General features: G+C 42.0%; 1 protein-coding gene across 1 annotated transcript in view; it reads left to right on the top strand.

The window, feature by feature from the left end:
• The window catches only part of F13a1 (coagulation factor XIII A chain), a 175,253-nt gene that overhangs the window by 147,737 nt on the left and 3,337 nt on the right, over nucleotides 1-24,179 (top strand). Inside the window, exon 14 of the mRNA XM_055595172.1 lies at nucleotides 16,063-16,199. Within this exon, the coding sequence (XP_055451147.1) occupies nucleotides 16,063-16,199 (137 nt within the window). The remainder of the gene's footprint in view (nucleotides 1-16,062; nucleotides 16,200-24,179) is intronic.

Below are 24,179 nucleotides of genomic sequence, written 5' to 3'. Positions count from 1 at the left end.
CAGGGATTGGTTAGTTTTCCTACTCAGGGATTGGTGGGGTTTTGTCAATATTTTTTCTTCTCAAATTAGCATAATCTGGGATGAGTCCTACTGAGGGGCTGGAGATGATAGTGACAGAGGTGGGGCGGGGGCTGCTGGGAGCTTCCTCAGGCAGAGATCTGGCCATTTTCTGCCTTGAGGGGTTATAAAGTATATAAAGAGTCCAAAATGTACAGAGTCCACTGTGAAGGCAGTTAGGCTGAAGCAGGAAAGGTTGGTGCCATCATGGACAGCTCCCCTGGCGGTGGCTCTAGGCATGCTGAGGCAGGAAATGTGTCAGCTCCCATTGCTGTAGGCTGAGGCAGGAAGAGAAAACATGGTCAGCTCCAGCTGAGGTGCTCATGGGAGCCGCCATTTTGTCTCCCCTGTTCACAGCCCTGGGGTAGGAAGGAGGAGCCCGTGCTGCTCACGGGCTAGACATAGCTCTTGGAGAGGGGGCCCACGGCAGGGGACCAGGGGGGCCACAGGGCTTTGGGGAGGCATTGGACTGCTGCAGCTTGGGGGAAGCAGCAGGCCACCATAGCTTGGGAGCAGATCACTATCCCTGCCCCAGACCATGGCTTGAGGCATTATCTCCACCTCAGCAGGATCTGGCCCTCTCTGAGGCTGAGGCAGCAGGCTGCTGCAGCTCTCAGCAATCTCTGCTGCCGTGGAGGCTTTTTTCACTGCGGCAGGATGATTTGATTGCTGTTGCCGACTGCCAGCCACCACAGCAATGAAGGCCCTACGTCAAGAATTTAGACCCAAGATGTAGGCTATTTTTAATTGAACGATTATCATTCAACCAGCGGAGATGGATAGGGAAACTATCCATCTAGTGTAGATACTAGAGAAAACATGGGAAAGTGTGTGGGGTAGGCTACACCACAGAAGTGGCCTTATTTAGGGTAGAGATTGGGAGGCAGGCAAAACTAAAGATAGCTTTAGAAAAGCATATAGGGCCATTCTGAGGTGCATCTAGAAAGTGTGGATGAAGTGTTGCCATCGGCTCCATGGACAAGGTTTTAGCAGAAACTCATGACAATGTCTGCAGTATGACCAACTCTTCTCTACAGAGTCTTTGCCCCAATGCATTGCCTTTTGGGACTCTCTGGTTTGACCCCAGAAACAGAGCTACCTGCAAGCTAGAATCCAGCTGTTCTCTCCCATCTCCCTTTAGAGCAAATCTATCCTGAGATGATAATGGATCTGCCCATCTGAATCTAAGCTGACATCCTCCAAAGCACATGGGCCAGTGGCCAGGTTCTTACATCATAATGGGCACATCTCAGGCTTCATTCATCCCCATGGCAATAGAGACTGGGTTTGACTTAGATTTTTCCCTTTTAACTATGCCCAGCATCCACCGCTCATGAGTCATAGTCACGGTGTGTGATCCTCATATGGGCAACGGCAGGGGGAGAGGCTCATTAAACTTTAATGAGCATACATCTTTTTCCCTGTGCTATCAAAATATTTTGATGAGAAAAGTATATTTTATTAAAAGCAGACTTGGAATTTTTCTCTGCCTTCCCATGTGTTGATTGTCAAAAGCTGCTTTAAGTCAGGGGAAAAAAGGCTCCCCAGCATTTTAATTGTTAATGAGCAGCTGCCTTTTGGGGAAGAGGGGCCATAAACAGAACCAAGCTGGTCTACAGACTACACACATGTTTGTCCAAGGGCTGTGACACACCCCCCCTCCCAGTGGGAGAACAGCAATCCAACAGGGTTCCCCGGTTCTCAACAATGAGGGCTACGATTCTCATGCTCATGATGGGCAGCAGCAACTGCAGAAAAGCAGGCAAGCACCCTGCAGGGCAGGCCTCCAGGCCCACACTCCCACCTAGAAGGCACTGAGCTAAAAAGAGCTTCACAGTTACAACAAGGCTGGCAAGAATAGGTCACATGGGAAGGGCAACTGCTGAGCCCCTGAATGAAATCCTTGGAAGACCCCATCTCACCCAGCACTTACACCTACATGGTAACCCTTCTCTACCCATGCAAGGTGTGTCATGGTGCAGCCCCATGTCCAGATTTCATCTAGCTCTAGATATGAGCATGTTTTGTCTCAATAATAATTATACTGTTGCGTTCAAACTAGAGCCTTTCGTTATATTCTTGCTGAGGTTTCCAGATCATCTTAGAACTCTGACTCTATCTGCATGTCTCTGTAGTGAGGCAGGGAAGATGCCAAGGGAACCCTGTTCCTCCAGTGTTCTGACTTATACACCTGTGTCTCAGAGGACAAATTAAAATTGGGGGAAACACCTGGGATGCAATCAGTATCCTGAACTACTTAACAGTAACCAGGTAAGGGGTGATAAGGCCTCTGTTTTTTCTACGGGAGCTTAAATGTCCCAAGTTTTTCATTAATGCCAAGTAAAAAAGAAAAGAAAAGAAGACCATATTCTAATCATCCCTGAGCTCTGTGCTAAAGGCATGGGAATGCTTACTACTTTCCCTTCTCAGTGTGACAAGTACTTTATGTAGGTACACATACACACACACACACACACACACACACACACACGTGCACACGTGCACACACAGGCTTACAATTTCAGAGCATCAGTCTGTGGTCAGTTGTCTATGTTGAGTAATGATGGGAACATGTGGCAGAGGAATATGATATACTGGAAGGAGTGAAAGAAAGGAAAGGGCCAGGATCCTAGTATCTCCTTCAAGAACATACCCCTAGAGACATAGCTTTCTTCCATAAGCTCTAATCCTTATGTCTCTACCACCTCTCACACTTGTAGCCTAAGCCCTTGGTAAAACATATAAGCCACAAACCATCTTATCCTTCATCTTTTCAATAAAAAAGCACACACTCTCTCTAGCCTCCCTGCTCTACAGTGACTCCAGAACTCAGCCCTCTCCTTCAAGGGGGGGGGGGGCACACAGATCTAAGGGCAAGGGAACCAGGAGGGATGGAGGCCTCTCCTCCTCTCTGAAATTGGCTTCTCTCAGAGAATACCAGATGAGGGACTTCCTGCCACAGCTTTCTGTGCTCACACCCATCCATGCATGATCATCAGAGAGGATTACAGCTGTTCAGTGTGACATATAAACCGTGCTAACAGAGGGCACACTCTGAACTCTGTGAGCAAATGGGCTCTGATGTGGGCACTTCCATCTCACCTCTCTGGACAGCTGTGTCATTAGCAGTCCCGTAAAATGGAAAAGCAGGCATCAGGAGTAACTGCAACACTCAAATTGCAGGCTGTTCTATGTGTTTCCTGTTTGCTGTTGTCTACCTACCTCTTCAAAGTCACAGACACACAAAGGAAAGCCTCTGGAATAAGCAACCACATCTTCCTGCCCTGTAATTCTACTACAAATAGGCTACTGGAGCTCTTTTTTCAAAGTCTATCACCAACTTTACCCTAAATAGAAAATCCTATTATCATCCAATAATGTACCTCAAGGCCCCAAGGCCACCTTGTCACATTTCACTCTGATGTAGGAATCTAATTCTTTCCTCGTAAAGTCAAAAGGAAAAAGGTGGGCGGTAGCTTTGTTTTCAAATATAGTTCAGGGTCAACTTAGAACCATTGTCCTCAAAGGATGGTTTAGCGATAACATGAAAAGCCAACCCTGCAAATGATTCTTCGGTAGGCTGCTATTTTTAGCTCATCTGTCAGAGATCACAGTGTGGGTGGTGTTTCAGGGAGAATGTTTTAAGTCAGAAAGACCTAGATTTATTTCCGGGTCGGTTCTTCCAATTTACTAGCTCTGGCTATCTTTTAAGTTTTGCTTTCATGTCGAGAGAATAGAGATAATAATAACAAGGTGTGTCTCCAAGCCCATAGAGCTATATGATTCAATAGACCAAAGTAAGGAAAATGATGGGCAGAGTCCTCGTGTTACCAAGTAAGGAACACTGTAAGTTGTCTGTGTTGTTGTTGTTATTAAACAGAGCAGGGCAGGATATGCTTAAGCAATGATCTAGTACCAATTGCATTTCTGTCTCATTCTCCTCCTTACTGTGTGAACTCAAGCAAGTTTCATAGCTTCTCTGTGCCTCCATTTTCTCATCTGTAAACTCGCAGTATCTACCTTGCATCCTTGTACAGATTAACTGACTTTATACAAATTTCTGCAGTGACAGATATTTTAAATCCATACGGTCAGTGTGGTGTATGTGACCCTTAAGCCCCCCCCCAAAAAAAAATGTGGAAGGTGCCACCAAAGGCAGAACTTTTCAAATTCTGCTTCATTTTTAATTCATTTGAGTCCAACACAGCCACCTGGGCTGGTGACTACCATCTTTGTCAGCATGTACTTTTACACGACTTGATCTCAGAAAAACTGCTGGCAAATGTTGGCATCGTTTAGTAAATAACAGCCTACATGTCAGCAGAGAGTCATGCTGGCTGTGCAGTGGGTGAGCAGTTTACAAACAGGCAACTCCTTATTTCCAGCAGTGACCACAGGGTGAGTGGGAGGGAAGAAATTCAATTTCCAATCACACGTGGAAGACATGATTGAAAGCGCTTCAAATAAGGACTGTTAGGTGAATCTAATAAATCGTGTGAAACAAACTGCCAACTTAAGTCATTTTCACTCTTTCTCAAACTTTTCTTTCATTTCAATTTTCTCTGTGTGTGAGGTGGGAGGGGGAGAGGAGAAGGGAAAGAATGGTTTTCCTTTTTTGCCAGAGAATCCGAGTCACTGCTTGTTATCCTGAACTTGTATAAAGGTCAGAACTCAGCACATCAGTATTAGCGAGAACAATTACATTGGAAACATGTACTGTGGGTTGACTTATTTTTGCATTTTTTCTCATTCATTTATTTTTTTCACTTTACATCCTTGTAGCCCCTTCCCTCCTTCCCTTCCAGTCCCTTCCTTTCTTACTCCCCCCTCAGAAAAGGGGAGCTCCCTTTTCCATCCACCCCACCTCATCAAGTTGCATCAGAACTAAACGTGCCCTCTAACCCTATGGTCTGTCAAGGCAGTCCCACCAAGGGAAAAGTAATCAAAATGCTAGCAAGTGAGTACCTCTCTGATGCAGTCCCCACTTCCCTTACTAGAGTACCCACTTGAAGCCTAAGCTGCCCATCTGCTATGTCTTTCTAGGGTGTCTAGGTCCAGCTCATGAATGATACTATGCTAAGCTTGCAGACAGGAGCCTGTCCTCTGAGAAGCTCTACCCAGAAGCGCCTCAAAAGAGATGCTGAGACTCACAGCCAAATATTGGTCAATGCATAGGGAGTCTTGGGGAGTAGTTTGTGGTGAGAGAATAGAATCCAGAAGTGACAGGAGTGCCATAAGAAAAAAAAAAGCCAACTAACCAGGAGCCAGAGGGGTTTGCTGAGATTGAAGCATCAACTGAGAACCATGCATGAACTGTAGGTTGATTTTTAAGAATAGATATTTTAAATAAAATAATTGTATTAGTTACTTTTCTGTAGTTGTGATAAAAACACCATGACTAAGGCAATCTATGGAAGGAAGAGTTTCTTTGAGTCTACATATCCAGGGAAATAAAGGTCCATCATGGAGGGGAAGCATGGCAGTGAGAGCAGGAAGCTGAGAGGCCATATGCTCAACCGCAAATAGGAAGAAGAGAGTGAACTGGAAACGGGATGAGACTGTGAGACCTCAGAACCCAACCCTAGTGATGTACTATGTCCATCAAAGCCGCACATCATATACCTCCTCAATAGAACCACCAACTGCGACCAGGTATTCAAATGTCTGACCCTGTGGGAGACATTTCTCACTTAAACCACTAAGGCAGTGAGAGATGTCTGTAAAAACATGCAGGATCTCCAAGGACAGCACATCCTGAGCCTTTTTTCCTCTGGTCCCTGTCATAAGCATGCCTCTCTAAACTCAGTACCAATGATGTTGTTTCTGACCTAAGCTCCTATGATTGCCCCTTTAAGGCTTTATGAGATCAAAAAAGGAAACAAGAAAGAAAGGAAGAAAGAAAGAAGGAAAGAAAGAAAGAAAGAAAGGAAAGAGGAAGGAAGGAAGGAAGGAAGGAAGGAAGGAAGGAAGGAAGGAAGGAAGGAAGGAAGGAAAAAAGGCAACAATATTGGCATAGAAATGTTTCCACAGCATGACAAAAAAAAAAAAAAAAAAAAAAAAAAAAAAAAAAAAAAAAAAAAAAAACGAGCTGTTCAGAACACAGGAAGAATTCAGCACAAACTCTTTTCCCCACATAGCCATTGCTCTATGCCCCACAGATTCCAACACATCTCCTAAGTCAGTAAATACCATTAAAATGTTCTATTCTCTTCCAAGAAAATGGGAGGAAATGTGGCCACTCATATTTTCCAAGAACTGTTGAATATTGAAGAGTTAAGTATTGTGTTTAGGCTGTTTTGAGTCTGTGTGGGTCAGCATCCTCTCAAGAGTCAGAGACAGGAAGCTGAAATTTTGGGGCAAGAGAAAAATATAAGAGAATAGATACCGAAACTTAGTTAACTGCAAAAGCAAAACACAACAGCCTGAACAGAGTCCTCTATCAATCACTTCTCTCCAGCCTCTTCCTAGTGATGGTACTGATGTAGCAAAGCCAGATACTAATTGTAGAGATGACACCTGGAAACCTACTAATTGGGTGTGACACCTGAAATTAGCCAAGAAGACTGTATTGTGATTATTCTCAGATCTAATGCCCATCCACAAAGGCAAGACACACCAGGCAGCCCTTCAAATACAAGTTGGGAGTCCCTAGCCGAAAATGTTTGAGTTCCAACCCACCATTAAAAAAAGGTTCTAGAATTTGGAGTATTTCACATTTTGGATCTTCTTTCTTTTTTTTTTTTAACTAGAGACAGTCAGCTAGTAACGTGTATATACAAGTAACCTAAAAATTTCTTAGCCTGTTATGTCTAAACTTCTGATCCCCAGCAATTCAGAGAAGAAAACATTCCCTGTCACAGTCCTCAGTGGCCTGGAAGAATGTTTTTCTCATGACACAGGAATCTTTCTGGGAGCCAGCCCAGCACATTGAATGAGTTCTGAATCTGGGGATCATGGATCCTAGAAAATAAATGAATAGCCTTTGTAGTTCAGAGTGAATTCCCTGAAAATACATTTATGTGCTACTGAATATATGTCTGTGTAGAGAAAGTGCTAATAGCAACTGACCATTTTATTTCTTTGTAAATATTATTACTAATTATTGATTCTGTTATTAAAGTTTTTCTTTGACAACTTCATACAAGCATATAAAGCATTCTGATCACTCTCAAGCCCACCTCTCTAATCTCCTCCCCACCCCTGTCAACCCTCCTCCTCCCTAAAGTCCCTTTCTCACATTCATGTCTTTTTATTTTTCTTTGTTACTGATTTAAAGCAGGGCCCTCTGTGTGACCATGGGTTTGGAGCTATGCCCTAGAGCATGCTGGGCTCACCTTTGGGTACACATTTGAAAACAATGGCTATTCCTCCCTCAAAATCCATCAGTAGCCAATAGTTTAATAAAGAAGACTAGCACTCTGTGAATCCCGCCTCAATTTATGATTGACTGTTGACAGGCCCAATCAGGTATATGCCAGGAGCAATTTAGGTTCATTTATTAAGAGGCTTCTGTTCATTCATGTAGTGAAGACACATGTACTAAAATACTTCTCCCAGAGAGAATTAATGTCATCATAACAAACATTTTTATCAAAGGTGCCAATGTAGCCTTCTCTAATTTAGCGAAAACTATTTTCAAAATTCCATTGGGTTTTAAAGTTATTTCAGTTAGCCATGCTAGAGGATTAAACTGATGACACCATATGAGGTACTCAAATGGACCAAGTCAAAACACCTGGGAAGAAAGTGACAGATTCAGTCTTACAATATGTCAGTAGTAATGGCTTTCAAAAGTAGAAGTTGTGTACAAGAAAGGACTTTGCTTCTCAAGGGGTATTTGGCAATTTCTAGATATTTGTAGTTGTCATCATTTGTGGGGTGTTGGCTGTTGGCATCTAGTAGACAGAAACCACAGATGTTGTTAAACACCTTAGCGCAAGACAAGCCTTACAGCTGATATGCATCAATTCCAAAATGCCACTGGTGCAAAGGTTGGAAAACCCTGGACTCTAGTTGACTATTGGCTTTGCTACCACCTTCAGACCAGGTTAATCCATTCAGACTGTATGAACACAGAAGCTACAAAATTAATTTCCAGATCATGGTCCTATGCTTTCTTTTTTTTTTTTTTTTTTTTTTTTTTTTTTTTTTTTTTTTTTTTTTTTGGCCTTTTTTTTTTTTTTTTTATTTTTTCTTTTTAGTTACATTTTCTTAACTCCGTGTCCCAGCTGTATCCCGCTCCCTCATTCCCTCCCCAACCCCACACTCCCTCCCTGGTCTCCTCCCTGCCCCTTTCCAAGTCCCCTGATAGGGGAGGACCTCCTCCCCTTTCATCTGTCCCTGTTTTATCAGGTATCTTCAGGGCTGGCTGCAAAGTCCTCCTCTGTGGCCTAACAGACTGCTCCTCCCCTGGGGGGAGGTGTCAAACAGCCTGCCCTTGAGATCCTGTTAGAAATAGTCCGTGTCCCCCTTACTTTGGAAAACTACTTGGTTACTGAGCTACCACAGGCCACATCCGAGCAGAAGTTCTAGGTTATATCCATAGATGGTCCTTGGTTGAGTTTCAGTCTCAGAAAAGACCCTGTGCCCAGATATATTTGGTCCTTGTAGAGCTCCTATCCTTTCCATATCATACTAACTGCCCTTCTTTCATATGATTCCCTGCACTCTGCCGAGGGTTTGGTTATGAGTCTTAGTGTCTGCTTTGAAACACTGCTAGGTAGAGTCTTTCAGATGCCTTTTGTGATAGACTCCTGTCATAAGTTCAATGCACATCCCATTTGTCTTTCTAAATGAGGATTAATCACCTTCGCCTGTGTCCACTTTCTTGATTATCTTCTTTAGGTGTGTAGATTTCATTATGTTTATCATGTCTTGTAGGTCTATATAAGCGAGTATATACCAAGTTTGTCTTTCTCCTTCTGGGATACTTCACTCAGAATGATCTTTTCTAGATCCCACCACTTGCCTGCAAATTTCATGATTTCCTCCTTTTTGATTGCTGAGTAGTATTCCATTGTGTAAAAATACCACAATTTCTGTATCCATTCCTCCGTTGATGGACATCTGGGTTGTTTCCAAGTTCTGGCTATTACAAATAAAGCTGCTACGAACATGGTTGAACAAATGTCCCTGTTGTGTACTTGAGCAAATTTTGGGTATATACCTAGGAGTGGTATAGCTGGGTCTTGAGGTAGCACTACTCCTAGTTGTCTGAGAAAGCGCCAGATTGACTTCCAGAGTGGTTGAACCAGTTTACATTCCCACCAGCAATGGAGGAGGGTTCCCTTTTCTCCACAACCTCTCCAGCATGTGCTATCACTTGAGTTTTTCATCTTGGCCATTCTGATGGGTGTAAGGTGAAATCTCAGGGTCGTTTTGATTTGCATTTCCCTAATGGCTAATGAGGTTGAGCATTTCTTTAAGTGTTTCTCTGCCATTCGATGTTCCTCTTTCGAGAATTCTCTGTTTAGCTCTGTTCCCCATTTTTTAAGTGGATTACTTGGTTTGTTGCTTTTCTGCTTCTTTAGTTCTTTATATATACTTGATATTAGCCCTCTGTCAGATAAAGGGTTGGTGAAGATTCTTTCCCAATCTGTAGGCTGTCTATTTGTTTTGATGACAGTGTCTTTTGCTTTACAGAAGCTTTTCAGTTTCATGAGGTCCCATTTATTGATTGTTGCTCTTAGAGCCTGTGCTGTTGGTGTTCTGTTCAGGAAGTTGTCTCCTGTGCCAATGAGTTCTAGGCTGTTTCCCACTTTTTTTTCCAGCTGATGTAGAGTATCTGGTTTTATGTTGAGGTCCTTGATCCACTTGGACTTTAGTTTTGTGCAGGGTGATAAATATGGGTCTATTTTCATTTTTCTGCATGTAGACATCCAGTTGGTCCAGCACCATTTGTTGAAGATGCTGTCTTTTTTCCATTGAATGGATTTGGCTTCTTTGTCAAATATTGAGTATTCATAGGTGTGTGGGTTTATTTCTGGGTCTTCTATGCGATTCCATTGATCCTCCTTTCTGTTTCTATGCCAATACCATGCAGTTTTTATTACTGTTGCCCTGTAGTACAGCTTGAGATCGGGAATGGAGATACCTCCAGATGATCTGTTGTTGTACAGAATTGTTTTGGAGATTCTGGGTTTTTTGTTTCTCCATATGAAGCTGAGAATCTTTTTTTTCAAGGTCTGTAAAGAATTGAGTTGGTATTTTGATGGGAATTGCATTGAATCTGTAAATTGCTTTTGGCAGGATGGCCATTTTCACAATGTTAATCCTACCAATCCATGAGCACGGGAGATCTTTCCATCTTCTGAGATCTTCTTCAATTTCTTTCTTCAAAGACTTGAAGTTTTTCTCAAACAGGTCTTTCACTTGCTTGGTTAGAGTCACACCAAGGTACTTTATGTTATTAGTGGCTATTGTGAAGGGTGTTGTTTCCCTAATTTCTTTCTCGGCCTTTTTGTCTTTGGTATACAAGAGGGCTTCTGATTTTTTTGAGTTGATTTTGTATCCTGCCACTTTGCTGAAGGTGTTTATCAGCTGAAGAAGTTCTCTGGTTGAATCTTTGGGTTCGCTCATGTATACTATCATATCATCTGCAAATAGTGACACTTTGACCTCTTCCTTTCCGATTTGTATCCCCTTGATCTCCTTTAGTTGTCTTATTGCTCTGGCTAGGACTTCAAGTACAATGTTAAAGAGATATGGAGAGAGTGGGCAGCCTTGTCTTGTCCCTGATTTCAGTGGGATTGCTTTAAGTTTCTCTCCATTGAGTTTGATGTTGGCTATAGGCTTGCTGTATATTGCCTTTACTATCTTTAGGTATGTGCCTTGTATCCCTGATCTCTCCAAGACTTTAAACATAAATGGGTGTTGGACTTTGTCAAATGCTTTTTCAGCGTCTAAGGAGATGATCATGTGGTTTTTCTCCTTCATTTTGTTTATGTGGTGGATTACATTGATGGATTTCCGTATGTTGAACCACCCTTGCATTCCTGGGATGAAGCCTACTTGATCATGGTGGATGATATCTTTGATGTGTTCTTGGATTCGGTTTGCAAGTATTTTATTGAGTATTTTTGCATCAATGTTCATAAGAGAGATAGGTCTGAAGTTCTCTTTTTTGGTTGGATCTTTGTGTGGTTTAGGTATCAAAGTGACTGTGGCTTCATAGAATGAGTTTGGTAGTGTTCCTTCTGTTTCTATTTTATGGAATAGTTTGAGGAGAATTGGTGTTAGTGCTTTCATTAGTTGGCCTATATCTTCCTCATTAAACTTTATTTATTTTCAGTTTATCAACGTGACTCTTTGAAAATCTCCCTTGCTCCTGATGAGCCCGTGGACATCAGAACAAAGTAGCTTTGGTTGTTTGGATATTATTTGGTTGTTGTACCTTCTAATGACCCTGGCTTGTATCCTGAGTTCTAAATTGATGCTCTTTCATAGAAATGCTTTAATTTGAATTTTATCCTGGTCAATAGCTCCAAATTTCCTTGTTAGATACTTATTTCATAAAAAAGAAAATGTCAACATCAAAGATTCCACTTCAGAAAGTCTTTTCCTCTTTTATTTATTTATTTATTTATTTATTTATTTATTTATTTACTTACTTACTTACTTACAATTTATTCATATATATCCTGATAAAAGCCCCCTCTCTCAACTCCTCCCAGTCCCACTCTTTTTCCCTCCTCCCCCCTAATGCCCTTCCCCTAGTCCACTGAAAGGGGGACTTCTCTGCCATCTCCCCATAGCTTATCAATTCTCATCAGGACTGCCTGGATTCTCTTCCTCTGTGGCCTGGCAAGGCTGCAACAACAGGGGCAGGTGATCAAAGAGCAGTCAATCGAGTTTATGACAGAGGGATTCCCGAGTAAGGGGAGCAGGGGCTGCCTCTGTCTTTTCCTCTTTAATGGATGATTATAGCATGACCATCTTGTTCCTGTGTGTCTTAGAGCTGGCAGAAATGCAGTCTTGTGTGAGAATTTTCATGAACTGTGCTTTTCAATGGATCTGCCTCTTAGTAATGAGCCAGAGTGCTCAAAATAAACAAATTACAGGGTACCATCTGGGATTCTAGCCCCATGATCTGGAGTGGGCTGAGACTTCTGTAGTTGTAACTTCCCACTGGTTAAAGTAACAACCTCTTGCTAGCACATAGCCCTTACACAGCCTGAGATATGCCTACTGCTGTCTCCATCATTATTAGCCTTCCCCGCATTTAGTACCCCTAAACATATCCTAGGAAATTGGAGCATGAAATAAACATGATGAATTGGCTGAAAGTTTTATTTTTGATAGAATTCCTTAAATCCCATAGACATGAATTTAGTCACAAACCAGAAAAGCAAAACTGTAAGATTTTTATTCTTAGCTGTAAACTGGTGAGCAAGGGTCCTCTTCTGCAGGCAATGTTCTTCCTCTTGATCTCCATTCATAAAATGTCTCATATCTATGTGTATCTTCATATAGCGTACACTAGCTAAAGAAACAATTGTAATAATGGCAGGTTGTTATATTGAATATTGATGCAACCAGTAAATGCCACTTTAAAACAATTCTCCTAACTGACTATTTGCTAGGCACAGGATAGTTATTTGAGTCAAAAGCAACACTGATGTTTTAAGAGGCTTGACTGTCAAGTTTATTTTTGTACATCATCTCCTTCCATCCAGTTGTTATTAAGAGAAAACTATCATCATCATCATCATCATCATCATCATCTTGTTCTCAAATAAATTTGACTTTATACAGATCCATCTATTTGGCATTCCAGTATATAAGCAGGAAAAGAAACCTCATTGCTTCCTGACCATTTTCTAATACACTGATTCTGTATTGAAAAAGCCTTCTAAGTATGTGGCACTTGGAAAACAACAACATAGGGAATAATAGTATCATTCTATCTACATTATCACATACAGATATAAGCCCTCTTTTAGAGCCAAAACTGAGTCTATTTATAGTTCTCAAAAGAAGTATAAATAGCTAATTACCATATTTAAAAAACAACTTCAGCAATCAAGGAAACGAAAATCAAAACTGGTGATTATGAGTATTTAAAGAGCAGCTTGGCACCATTTCACTTTAACGTAACAACAGTATTAAGGTCATTCACAGCACCTAAGTTCCGGTCTCAGCAATGGGTTTTGCGATTGGGTTTACACTGCTTAGGTGTGTATCCTCTCTGATGGCAGGGTTGAGCCTCAGATCCGGGCACAGAGTAGTTGGTTGCTACAACAGCAGCTGTGCACCATTATTGCATCACTGGGTGCATCTTGCCTGGGCGGTTGGTACTGTAGACCACAGGCTTCACAGCTGAGTAAAGACCTGGATGCCTTTTCTACCCCTAGCAGCCCATACAGAACAAACACTACCCCAGCTTTGATCAGAGAATCCTTTTTGGCGATGAACAGTAGTGATCACAAAGATGCAGGGTATTCAAGGTGCTGAGAATAAGTTACAGATGAGAATTCATCTGTAAATATCAGCTGTAAATTCATCAACCCTTCTAAGGCTCAAGTAATATCAAGGAAAAGGGAAGGGAAAATATGAGAGCCAGAAGAAGAAGGGCTATGAAACCATGATCTCTGGGCATACATAGAATTGCCCATACAGTCATGACTTCATATCATTGATGTAGCTAATCAGTAAAAATCAGTCATGGATCACAGAGTTGCTCACTGGGCTCCACATCTTCCTCTGAACTACTGGCTTCTGGTGGGTTTTTATAGAAGGGGCTGTCATTATCTTCAGTTGTGTACCCAAGTAATTGCTATCATGAGGCTCCAGTGGATAGTTTCAAACCTGTGTCACACAGATGAGCTGTTTGACTCTGAGGGTCTCAAAGAGAAAAAAGACAAGAGCAAAAATTTATGAATGTGGGAAGGAAACTTACAGGGAGGAGGGAACACAGTAAGAGCAGAAGAAAGATTAAGCAGGGAGTTAAAGTCATTAGAGTACACATTATACATGTGTAAAATTGTCCAAAAATAAACCCAACAAACATTTTAATTTTTAAACTGCATTAAGATTCTGTCTGACCCCAGTTAGAGTAGCTATCATGAAGAACACAACAAATGTTGAGAACATAAAGGAAAAAAAAAACCCTTATATGCCACTGAGAGAAATGTATAAAGATGCTACCACTGAGAAAATCAATATGGAGGCTTCTCAGAGACCTACAATTAGTATTACCATGTGGCTTAGCTATACAACTTCTGGATATGTACCTGAAGGAATTTGAGTCAGACGACCAAAGAGATGCCATAGCAACAGCAAAGCTGTGGAATCAGCAGCCCAGATATCTATCAACAGATGAGCAGATAAAGAAAATAATATGTATACACTATAAAACAGTGTTGTTCTATCATAGAGAAGATGCATGGAAATGGAGATCAATATGCTTACTGAAATAATCCAGACTCAGGAAAACAAATATTGCATGTGTTCATTCATATGAAGAATCTAGATTTTTTATTTGTTTTTAAATTTATTACAATTTATTCACTTTGTATCTCAGCTGAAACCCCTTCCTTTGTCCCCTCCCAATCCTGCCCTGCTTCTCCTCCCACGCCCCTCCCCTAGTCCACTGATAGGGGAGGTCCTCCTCCCCTTCCATCTGACCCTAGCCTATCAGGTCTTATCAGGCCTGGCTGCATTGTCTTCCTCTGTGGCCTGGTAAGGTTGCACCCCCAAGAGGAGGTAAAGAGCCAGCCACTGAGTTCATGTCAGAGACAGTCCCTGTTCCCCCTACTAGAAAACCCACTTGGAAACTGAGCTGCTACATCTGTGCAGGGGTTCTAGATTATCTCCATGAATGGTCCTTGGTTGGAGTATCAGACTCAGAAAAGACCTCTGTGCCCAGATGTTTTGGTTCTGTTGCTCTCCTTGTGGAGCTCCTGCTCCCTCCAGGTCTTTCTATCTCCCCCTTTTTTCATAAGATTCCCTGCACTCTGCCCAAAGTTTGTCTATGAGTCTCAGCATCTGCTTTAATACCCTTCTGGATAGAGTCTTTCAGAGTCCCTCTGTGGTACGCTCCTGTCCTGTTCCCTGTTTTCTCCCTCTTCCAATGTCTATCCTATTTGCCTTTCTGAATGAGGATTTATCATCTTACCCAAGGTCCTCCTCCTTGCTTAATAAAAGCTGTACATCTATATATTTTTAAAAGCATGAAATTGAAGGGAGATAATTTGTGAAAAGGAAGGTGAACAGCAAGTGAAGGCTGGATGGCAAGCAAGGTAATTGAGGTCGTGACCAAAGGAAATTATATGTATATACAAATATGGCATAACAATGCCTGTTATTTTATACAATAAATAAATCTAGTAAAGTGGAGAAAAATTAATGACTCACTCAGTCATCCAAGACTGTAACCTAAGTAACTGTCATCACTAGTATCAAGCTCTGTCTCATATGCTCTGCCAGATACCTGATAATCTGGGAGATTGTTCTGAAGAAATGGTCAACAGATACCCTCTTGTTCTCTGAATGTCTACCCTCCTGGAATCAGATGTGGCTATAGGTGAAACCTCCTGCACCTATTTCAGCATGGAGGTTCCTCTTCTTCAACCTCAACAAGGACTCTCCTTAGGGCTCTTTCTAAAACGTCTACAAGAAAGCACACGCCTGTGCGGTATTTCCCATGTCTTGCCCGCTAGAATCCCTCATGAGTTCGCTTGACTGCCCTCACTTTGGAAATCTGTTGCTCCACAGGACATGCTCCTGCCTCCTGCTGACAGAGAACAGCCAGTGGCCACAGCTATTAACCTCAGCTCTAATTAGAGGAAGTTTTATAATGAGGGAAAGAGTGTGATTATAATTAGGACATCTTTTCCTCAATAGATACTCCCCAATCAAAGCAATAGTCTTTCTTCCTCTCACTGGTAAGTTACCAAGGAGTAAACACATTGTAAGACTTCAGCAACAAGAGATAAACACCTAAGGAGATGGCAGCAGAGATGTACTGTGGCTGATGAGCTGTATTGTCATCTACTTGTTTCATAGGTCCGAGGCACGGCCATGCTTGGCTCTGATATGGTTGTGACTGTTGAGTTTACTAATCCTTTAAAAGAAACACTGAAAAATGTCTGGATTCACTTGGATGGTCCTGGAGTAATGAGACCCAAGAGGAGGATGTTCCGGTAAGTAACAGGACAAGGAGGGAAGCAGTGAAGAGCTAATGTAGTTCTATCATCTGTCTGTCTGTCTGTTTATCTATATATCTATCTACCTCCCTACATACATATTTACCTACCTATCTATTCTTTATCTCTCTAAATTTCCTATTTCTCTATCCCTATATATAAGAGCTAAGAAATATATACATATATATCATATATATGAGCTCATGTATATATGAGCTCATATCTAATCCCACTGAAAATATCTGACAGGTTGCTCCTTCCTGTGGACTATTTCTGTGGGATATGGTGAAAACAGGGTAGGTGTGAGTAACGCTTCTACTATTAACTCCTTTATACCACCTTACTGAGGTAGATGCAGGAATATGAGACCTTAAGAACAAGAATGAGACTGGTGCCAGGTGGTGGTAGCCATACCTTCAATCCCAGCACTTGGGAGGCAGAAACAGGCAGACCTCTGTGACTTCGAGGTCAGCCTGTATAGAGCAAGTCCCAGGACAGCCAAGGCTACACAGTGAAACCCTGTTAAAACAACAACAAACAAAAAAGTAGACTAGTTTGCTCTTGTAAGTCTGATGTAAGGTGGCTTATTCCTGAATTCAAGTCCAGATTATTTTTGCCACACTACCACTTCAGGAATCAATCAATGGTAATTGAACGTCTTCAGTGTGTTGAAAGATGATGGTGAAAGACATCCCTTTTCATAAGTCTTGTCTTTCCAACTCCATCCTGCAGATTTTACCAACAGTTACTGCCAAGAACTGTTAGCCTCCGTTGCTGCAGTTCTTTTAATTGATCCTGAAGAGTTTTAGACTTGGTCCAGTCTTCGAGACCAAAGACTACTTCAGCCTATGAAATAATGTGAATAGAATTCTGCTTCTTCTATGCCCAGCACCACCAGACTGCACCCAGCAGCTCTGTTTCTGTAGCCACTATTAAAAGCCTACCACAGAGGGCCTCTGAAAGACTCTACCTAGCAGTGTATCCAAGCAGATATTAAGACTCATAACCAAAACTTTGACAGAGTGCAGGGAATCATATGAAAGAAGGAGGAGTTAGTAAGACCTCGAGCAGACAGGAGCCCCACAAGGACCAAATATATCAGGGCACAGGGTCTTTTATGAGACTGTTTCTCCAACCAAGGACCATGTATGGATATAACCTACGGATATAGCCCATGGTACCTCCAAGTGGGTTCTCTAGTTAGAGGAACATGGAATATTTCTGACATGAACTCAATGGCTCTTTGACCACCCCTCCCCCGAGGGAGGAACAGCCTTGATAGGCCACAGAAGAGAACATTGCAGCCATTCCTGAAGAGACCTGATAAGCTAGGGTCAGATGGAAAGGGAGGAGGTCCTCCCCTATCAGTGGACTTGCAAAGGGGTAGGGAGGAGATGAGGGAGGGATGGTGGGATTGGAAGGGAATGAGGGAGGGGGCTATGGCTGGGATACAAAGTAAATGACCTTTGATTAATATAAAAAAATAAAAATTATTATAAAAAATGTTTGCTATTCACACATGATTAGGTAGCTCTAACTTCAGAAACAGCATGACCTTTCTACTTTTCTGTTTTACCAGTGATCCTAATTTCTTCCTGGATAAACATAAAACCCATTTCTCTTCATCTAGTGGCTTGAAAATTTTGTAAACAGGTTTCTCTTCTTCCTTCTCTTCTTTCTTTCTACCAGGTACCAAATACTTGTCCTTCCTTCATCTTTCCTACCTTTAATGTGATGCTAGCTCCTTTCTTGTCTTTATGCTCCAATTTGTCAGTGTTCCTCTTAAAGTGTGACATCCAGAATGGATCCCAATCTTTGAGGTTTATTACTTTCATTTCTACCACAAATAAGTCCCTGTCAACATCAATCAATCTAGCTTTTCTTGGGGGTGACCTTCTTAGGTGTAGAAAAGGAAGTAGAGGATTCTTGAAACTGCCTTATGACCCTATATCCTGGGGATTTTCCCAGTGCCCTTGATAGAAGTCACCCCTCTCAGCACACTGTAGTACAAGCACCAGGCCTCACTCAGCCTTTCTGAAGCTCCTTTATAGTTCATAAAATGCTCTTTGCATTTCTTTTCAACTGCAGAGCTTACAACCTTTGCATCCCATCATCTCAGAGTAGCCTTATTGCAAATGCAATACACAATAGGGAAAATTATTTGAGTGCTTTTTTAAAAATGCAAACACAAGCCATAACAACCTCCTATGCTAATCAGAAAGTTTCAAGGGAAAAAAAAGAGAATTAAATTAGAAATCAACGGCAGCTAGAGGAAGAGGTCAATAGCAATAGCCCTGCTTCTGTCAGAAACGAGTCTCCCTCACCCATTCTCGCACCTTCCCACTCCAATTAGATACAGGAATTGCTCAGGCAAAGTGAAACATGTTCTCTTTGCTGAACAGCTGCCTGCTGTATCCAATTTTTCCTTCTCCGTAATGCAAGATTTCTCTGGGGTGCCACAAAGTAGTGCTATACCTGCACATTGACTATCCTGGGAATTCCACCTTGACCAAGGGCAACACAAGAGTGCTATGGTTTGTATAAGTGACCCATAAAGCTCCACATGAAAAAGTCTAGGGTGGAGATGAATGGATGGATGGATAGATAGATAGATAGATAGATAGATAGATAGATAGATAGATAGATGATAAATATGATTGATAGAGTGATAGATGGTGGAATGATAGATGATGGATGGATAGATAGATAAATAGATGATAGAGAGATGATGGATGGATAGATAGATAAATAGATGATAGAGAGATGATGGATGGATAGATAGATAGATAGATAGATAGATAGATAGATAGATAGATAGATAGATAGGAATGAAGGAAGTAGTACTTGCTTTGATACATGTTCCCGCCATTAGGTGTCACTTTCACTTGAGGCTGAAAGTCATGGCGTAACTCCTAGGACTTGAACCTTCTGAGGTGTGAGCAGAGGGTTTTTAACTTCATAGGTATCTTACGTCAGGCAATTCATCATAATGATGGAAAGCTGACTAACACAGCATGGAAAGGGATGCTGCATCCCTTTCAAAAGATGATCTACATAGCACAATAGCCTAGCATATGGAGAGCATAGAGGTCAAAACACGCGAAGTCTAGAGTATTAGTGTCCAGTATTGTTGGGTAGAACAAGGAAAGGAGACACAAAGCCAGCCCCATAAGGAAGATATCCTCCACATGCATTGGCTTAAAGTTCACTGACGTGCGTACAACCAATACATAAGTTTCTAGTAGACGGACTCAGGACAGGCAGCTGGGACTTCTGTGTCCATCAGTTGGGGATGCTACCACAGACATTCTAATGACTCAGAACTTACACAGCAGGCATTTATTGTTCAGAGTCCTGAAGCCAGGGTAGTCCAAGGTCAAGAGGCAGGTAATTGGGTGTCTGTTGAGGACTCTCTTTTTGGCTGGCATATGGCCATCTCCTCACCAAGTTTTCTCATGGTAGAATGAGAGGGTAGTTACTCACTCTGTACTTCTCTTCTAGGCCCCAAATCTCATCACAGAGGCCCCATTCTTACAACTTTATCTAATTATTTTACAAAAGCTTTCTCTCTAAACATCATCATATAGGGGTGGGATTTCAAGGGACGTATTTTGGAAAAAAACAATAAAAATATTCATTCCATAGGAATCCTCAATCTCTTAGGGAAACTCAGGCCTAGAGCATTAATCTCTTCAGGTAAAAGAAGCTTTCTTCCTCAGAGTCAAAGCATGGGGGTGGGGGAGGGACAAAAGAATTTGTTCTCAAGATTGGCTTGAAAACTTTCTCTGTTTCCTCCTCCCTTAGGCATACACCTTTTCAAATAAGGCCTGAGGCAACCAGCACCCACTTCCATCGGGCCAGATAATTAGAGACACCCCATTGTGCTTCATGTTACACAGATCTAACCTGGGAGTGCCAAGTTCATGTAACTTGTCAAATAATCCGTATGGGGCTCTAGGATCTTAGATAATCAGGAAAATGCTACCTTCATCCATCCCCCCCCCCAAATCTTTGTTTGCCTCATTTCTAGTATAGAGAAGCTCTCCAGCCTGAAGTAGAGAGGACCAAGTGCAGGGCCTAGGGGGCAGAGACTCAGAACCAGAAATACAGAAAACAGTGCTGTGTCCCTGTCCCCACTCAGTGCAAATCACCATTGCGGTGGGGTGTTTCTGGCACCCCCACTCCCGGCCCTGCTGCCTCTCGCCTGTCTCAGGTGTTCAGAGGTCCTGGATCCCGTGACCCTTAGCATTTGAAGTTTCTGTATCTGATAATTCTAGAATATTAAATAATAATTCTTCTAGATTCATTTTTGTCTTTAAAAACATGAACAGAGTCAATGAATTAATTCAAGAGGAAACAAAATAAAACAAAACAAAACAACCCCAACTTGGTGATCTGACATTAAATTTAAGTTTTCGGAAGCTAAAAGCTAGACAGAGGATGAACCGCAGGTGCTTGCTGCTCATTGTGATGATGAGTGCATTTGCCTGTGTGCGTCTGGGATGATAAATGGCCAGCACAACCTGATGGCTCAGCACATTTCTCTGCATCATTTTTCACAACATTTGTACTCAGGAAATAGGTTTATTCCAACATGATCTTATTGGCTGCAATGAGCAAACAATTTGTCTTCTTTCTGTTAGGCATTTATCCATAAGCAAAATGCGCCAGTTGTGAATTTGTGTATCTTTGTGTATCTTCATTTATACACAAACTATATACCGATACCTTTGCTTAATAAGAGTGAAAGAATGAACAAGGCTGAAGGTTTTGTTTCTGGGGGAGGTAATTTTCTGCTTTTTGCCAGTCCATGATAGAGCCTGAAGCAGGGTAAGTTTTTTGCAAGGTGAGACATTGACGGATTATATGGGAAATGATGGGTGAGAAAGGGAGTGAACAATGACAGACATGTTTTGGAATAAATATCACAAACTCATATTCACATTGAATTATTCGCTCTGCACTAAGGACTGAGAACTATGTATCTATATGCAGGCAGAAGGAACGTCCCCAAACAGAAAGGGCTCAGGCAGAATAAGCAGCAACCACAAAGGTGGTAACATTAATAATAATAACAATGGTATGTTTCTAACATTTCTTGTCATCATTTTGAGGGCAGAACAACTATTAACTTTCCCTGCCTGCTTCTTGCCCTATCCAATAGTTAACACTCAATCACCTCTGTGAGTAAGGAATAATGACGTCAGTGTTTTTCAAGCTCTGAATCATAGAGTCAATTTTAAAACAACACTTGCGTAGAGATTATGCATTTCACATAAATTTGGTTTCTGTGAAACTGGTTGAAATAATGTGGAGAGCCACAGCTACAAAGAACAGATACATATGTTCTTTGAACATATATATATGTATGTATATATATGTGTACATATATATATGTATGCATATTATTATGTATACAATATCTACAAAATCTATTTGGACATTTTAATTATCATTATGAATGCAGTACCTGGAGCTTTGAGAGTATTTCTAAGGTCCTTCTCATCCACTGGCCATGTACAGGAAAGAAAAGGGGTCACTTATTCTGTGTTTGGGGATTTGTGGCTCTTCTCATTGCTATGGCAAAACACCTGACAGAAGCCACTTAGAGACAAAGAATTTATTGGCTCATGGTTTCAGAGGCAGTAGTCCTTTGTGGAGGAGAAATCATGGCACCTTGGCTCAATGGTCTATTGTGGGAGCTGTGGTGAGCTCTTCTCACACTGGTGGGAAGCAGAGGCTGGCAATATATTTGATGTTTTTAACTTTATTCTAAAGAGGTCAAGCAAAGATATATGCCTCCATATTTCTCCCTTCCTTTGACCCCTGTTAAAAGTAATTCTGGGATCCCAAAGGCAAATGGGAACATATGTGACTGCAGTAATTGAGCTACATCTGACTGTCTTTGGCAGTGCTCCCTCCTGGCCACTCCTTCCATAAACACCCAGTCCCAAACCAAACCTTGCCACAACACTTTGTTTTCAGCCTGTTCCAAGTGTCCAGGATAGAAAGCTTGACTCTGGCCCTTGAGAATTCTCTTGTGAATCAGTGACATTGACTACAATTTTTTTCTTTTCTTTTTCTTTCTTTTTTTTTTTAAAGGAAGAGTTTATTTTGGCTCATGGTTCCAGCAGTGAATTCCAGAATGAGAGTAGATGCCACATGGTCTTCTTTGCTGGGCACAAGCACTGTTTTCTGGTCCCCTAGCACATCTCTGCTCTTAGATGTGCACCGAGTTCATCATCCTTTCCTCATCCCAGTTTTCCCACAACCACAGCTCCCCTCCAAGGCTTCTTATCCTGGACACTGATGTGGACAGTGAGATTCTTGCCTGGCTCAGCCAGTCTGAGATACACCCCTGTGTGTCTGATACCCTGATAAGAACACATTTCTCTAGTTAGGATACAAAGAGGCCCTGTCTCAACACACACACACACACACACACACACACACACACACACACGGGCTCACATACACACAGGTACAGAAAGACAGGCAGACAGGCAGACAGAACACTTTGTTCACTGGATAGGTGTGTAGGATGCACAGCTCAGAACCATGCCCTGCTAAATTCTTTTCCCCCTTCATTCCCATCCCTACCTTTCCATTAACCTGGATAAGTACCCATTATGGTGAAGTGAGGTGCCCTGCTCTCTCAGGTGGTCAGATATGCATTCACTTATATATAGCCATGCTCATATGGTGTGGGCCCAAACAGCCCTCCAGGCCCACATACCACTTGAGAAAGAGGACTTGGTACAGAACTCCGCCTGCTCACTAAGACCATGAAAACTTGCTTATGGCCCCAGTTATGAGATTTACTCTTTTATAGTCCTGACCCAGCAGCTATATGATGGTGTTTACTTTCTGCTTAGCCCTAAATCAGATTAAAGCCCAAGCATTGCCCTGGCGTCAATGTCATGATAACATGATAATCTGATAAAAATTCCATCACACTCTGAGTTCATCTAGTAAGGATTATGGCTGGAAGTGCAATTGAGCCACTCCTTTGTGAACGGGTAACCAAATCAAAGATCTGGTGCCAACAAAGCGTCAGCTGATGTTTTCTGAGTCTTCCACTCCACAGGCCCAGTGATGTTTGCTAAGGTTTGCTAAGACGTAGGCTGTTTGCAAAGTTTGTTTCATGCAAACTTCACAATGACAGTTCTGTGGGGTTAGCACCATGTGATTCCCACTAACAGTCAATACTGAAGCTAAACAGTTCCCTAATAAAATGAGGGAGTCGGGTCTGAGACCTCCCAATTCCAGAGCTCTGGAGCTGGCGGCCACAAGACATTCATGTCATTACTAGGCACTGCAGATTGCTTAGATAGTAGCATCTGAGTTTTTAAGTGATTAAATTAATTCCGATCTGCTTTTCCCTCTATAGCTCCAACTGACAGGCAGCCATAACTGTGCAATAAACTGTGCCTACAATAGTATTTATTTTGGAGCCCTGCTACGACCAAAATGGTTTTCTTTGGTAGTCTAATAGAATCAAAATTTCAATTTTTCATAACATCAAAACATCCATAACTACGAAGTATATACAGCACCTTAGGGGCTCCAGATCCACATGAGCAACACAGGCATGCCAGTGAGCCATTCGGGGTAAGTCTGCCCTGGGCATCCTGGGTCAGGCTACCTCCAGGTAGAAGCAGTCAGGTCTTCTGTTCTGGTCTCTTAACAATTCCCCCTTTTGCTTCCAGATGCTCAGGGTTCTTTGAAATTCAGCCTGACCCACAAGCAAGAACCTAGAAAGAATCCACAATCATCTCCAACTCCTCTCTCCTCTGGGCCATTAGACTCTGTGATGCTGGCAATTCTGTAGGTCCCTTTAGGCATCATTTCTATTATCTATAAAACCAGATATTGGCTTAAGCAGTTTCTGACATTCTGTACCTTCATAATCCCATGAAAAGAACAATGGTGTGTGTGTGTGTGTGTGTGTGTGTGTGTGTGTGTGTGTGTGTGTGT

This window comes from Psammomys obesus, unplaced genomic scaffold (assembly GCF_907164565.1).
Source record: "Psammomys obesus unplaced genomic scaffold, mPsaObe1.curated_primary_1811, whole genome shotgun sequence".
In the NCBI taxonomy this organism is placed as follows: Eukaryota; Metazoa; Chordata; class Mammalia; order Rodentia; family Muridae; genus Psammomys; species Psammomys obesus.
This window is presented reverse-complemented; position numbering and strand designations above follow the sequence as displayed.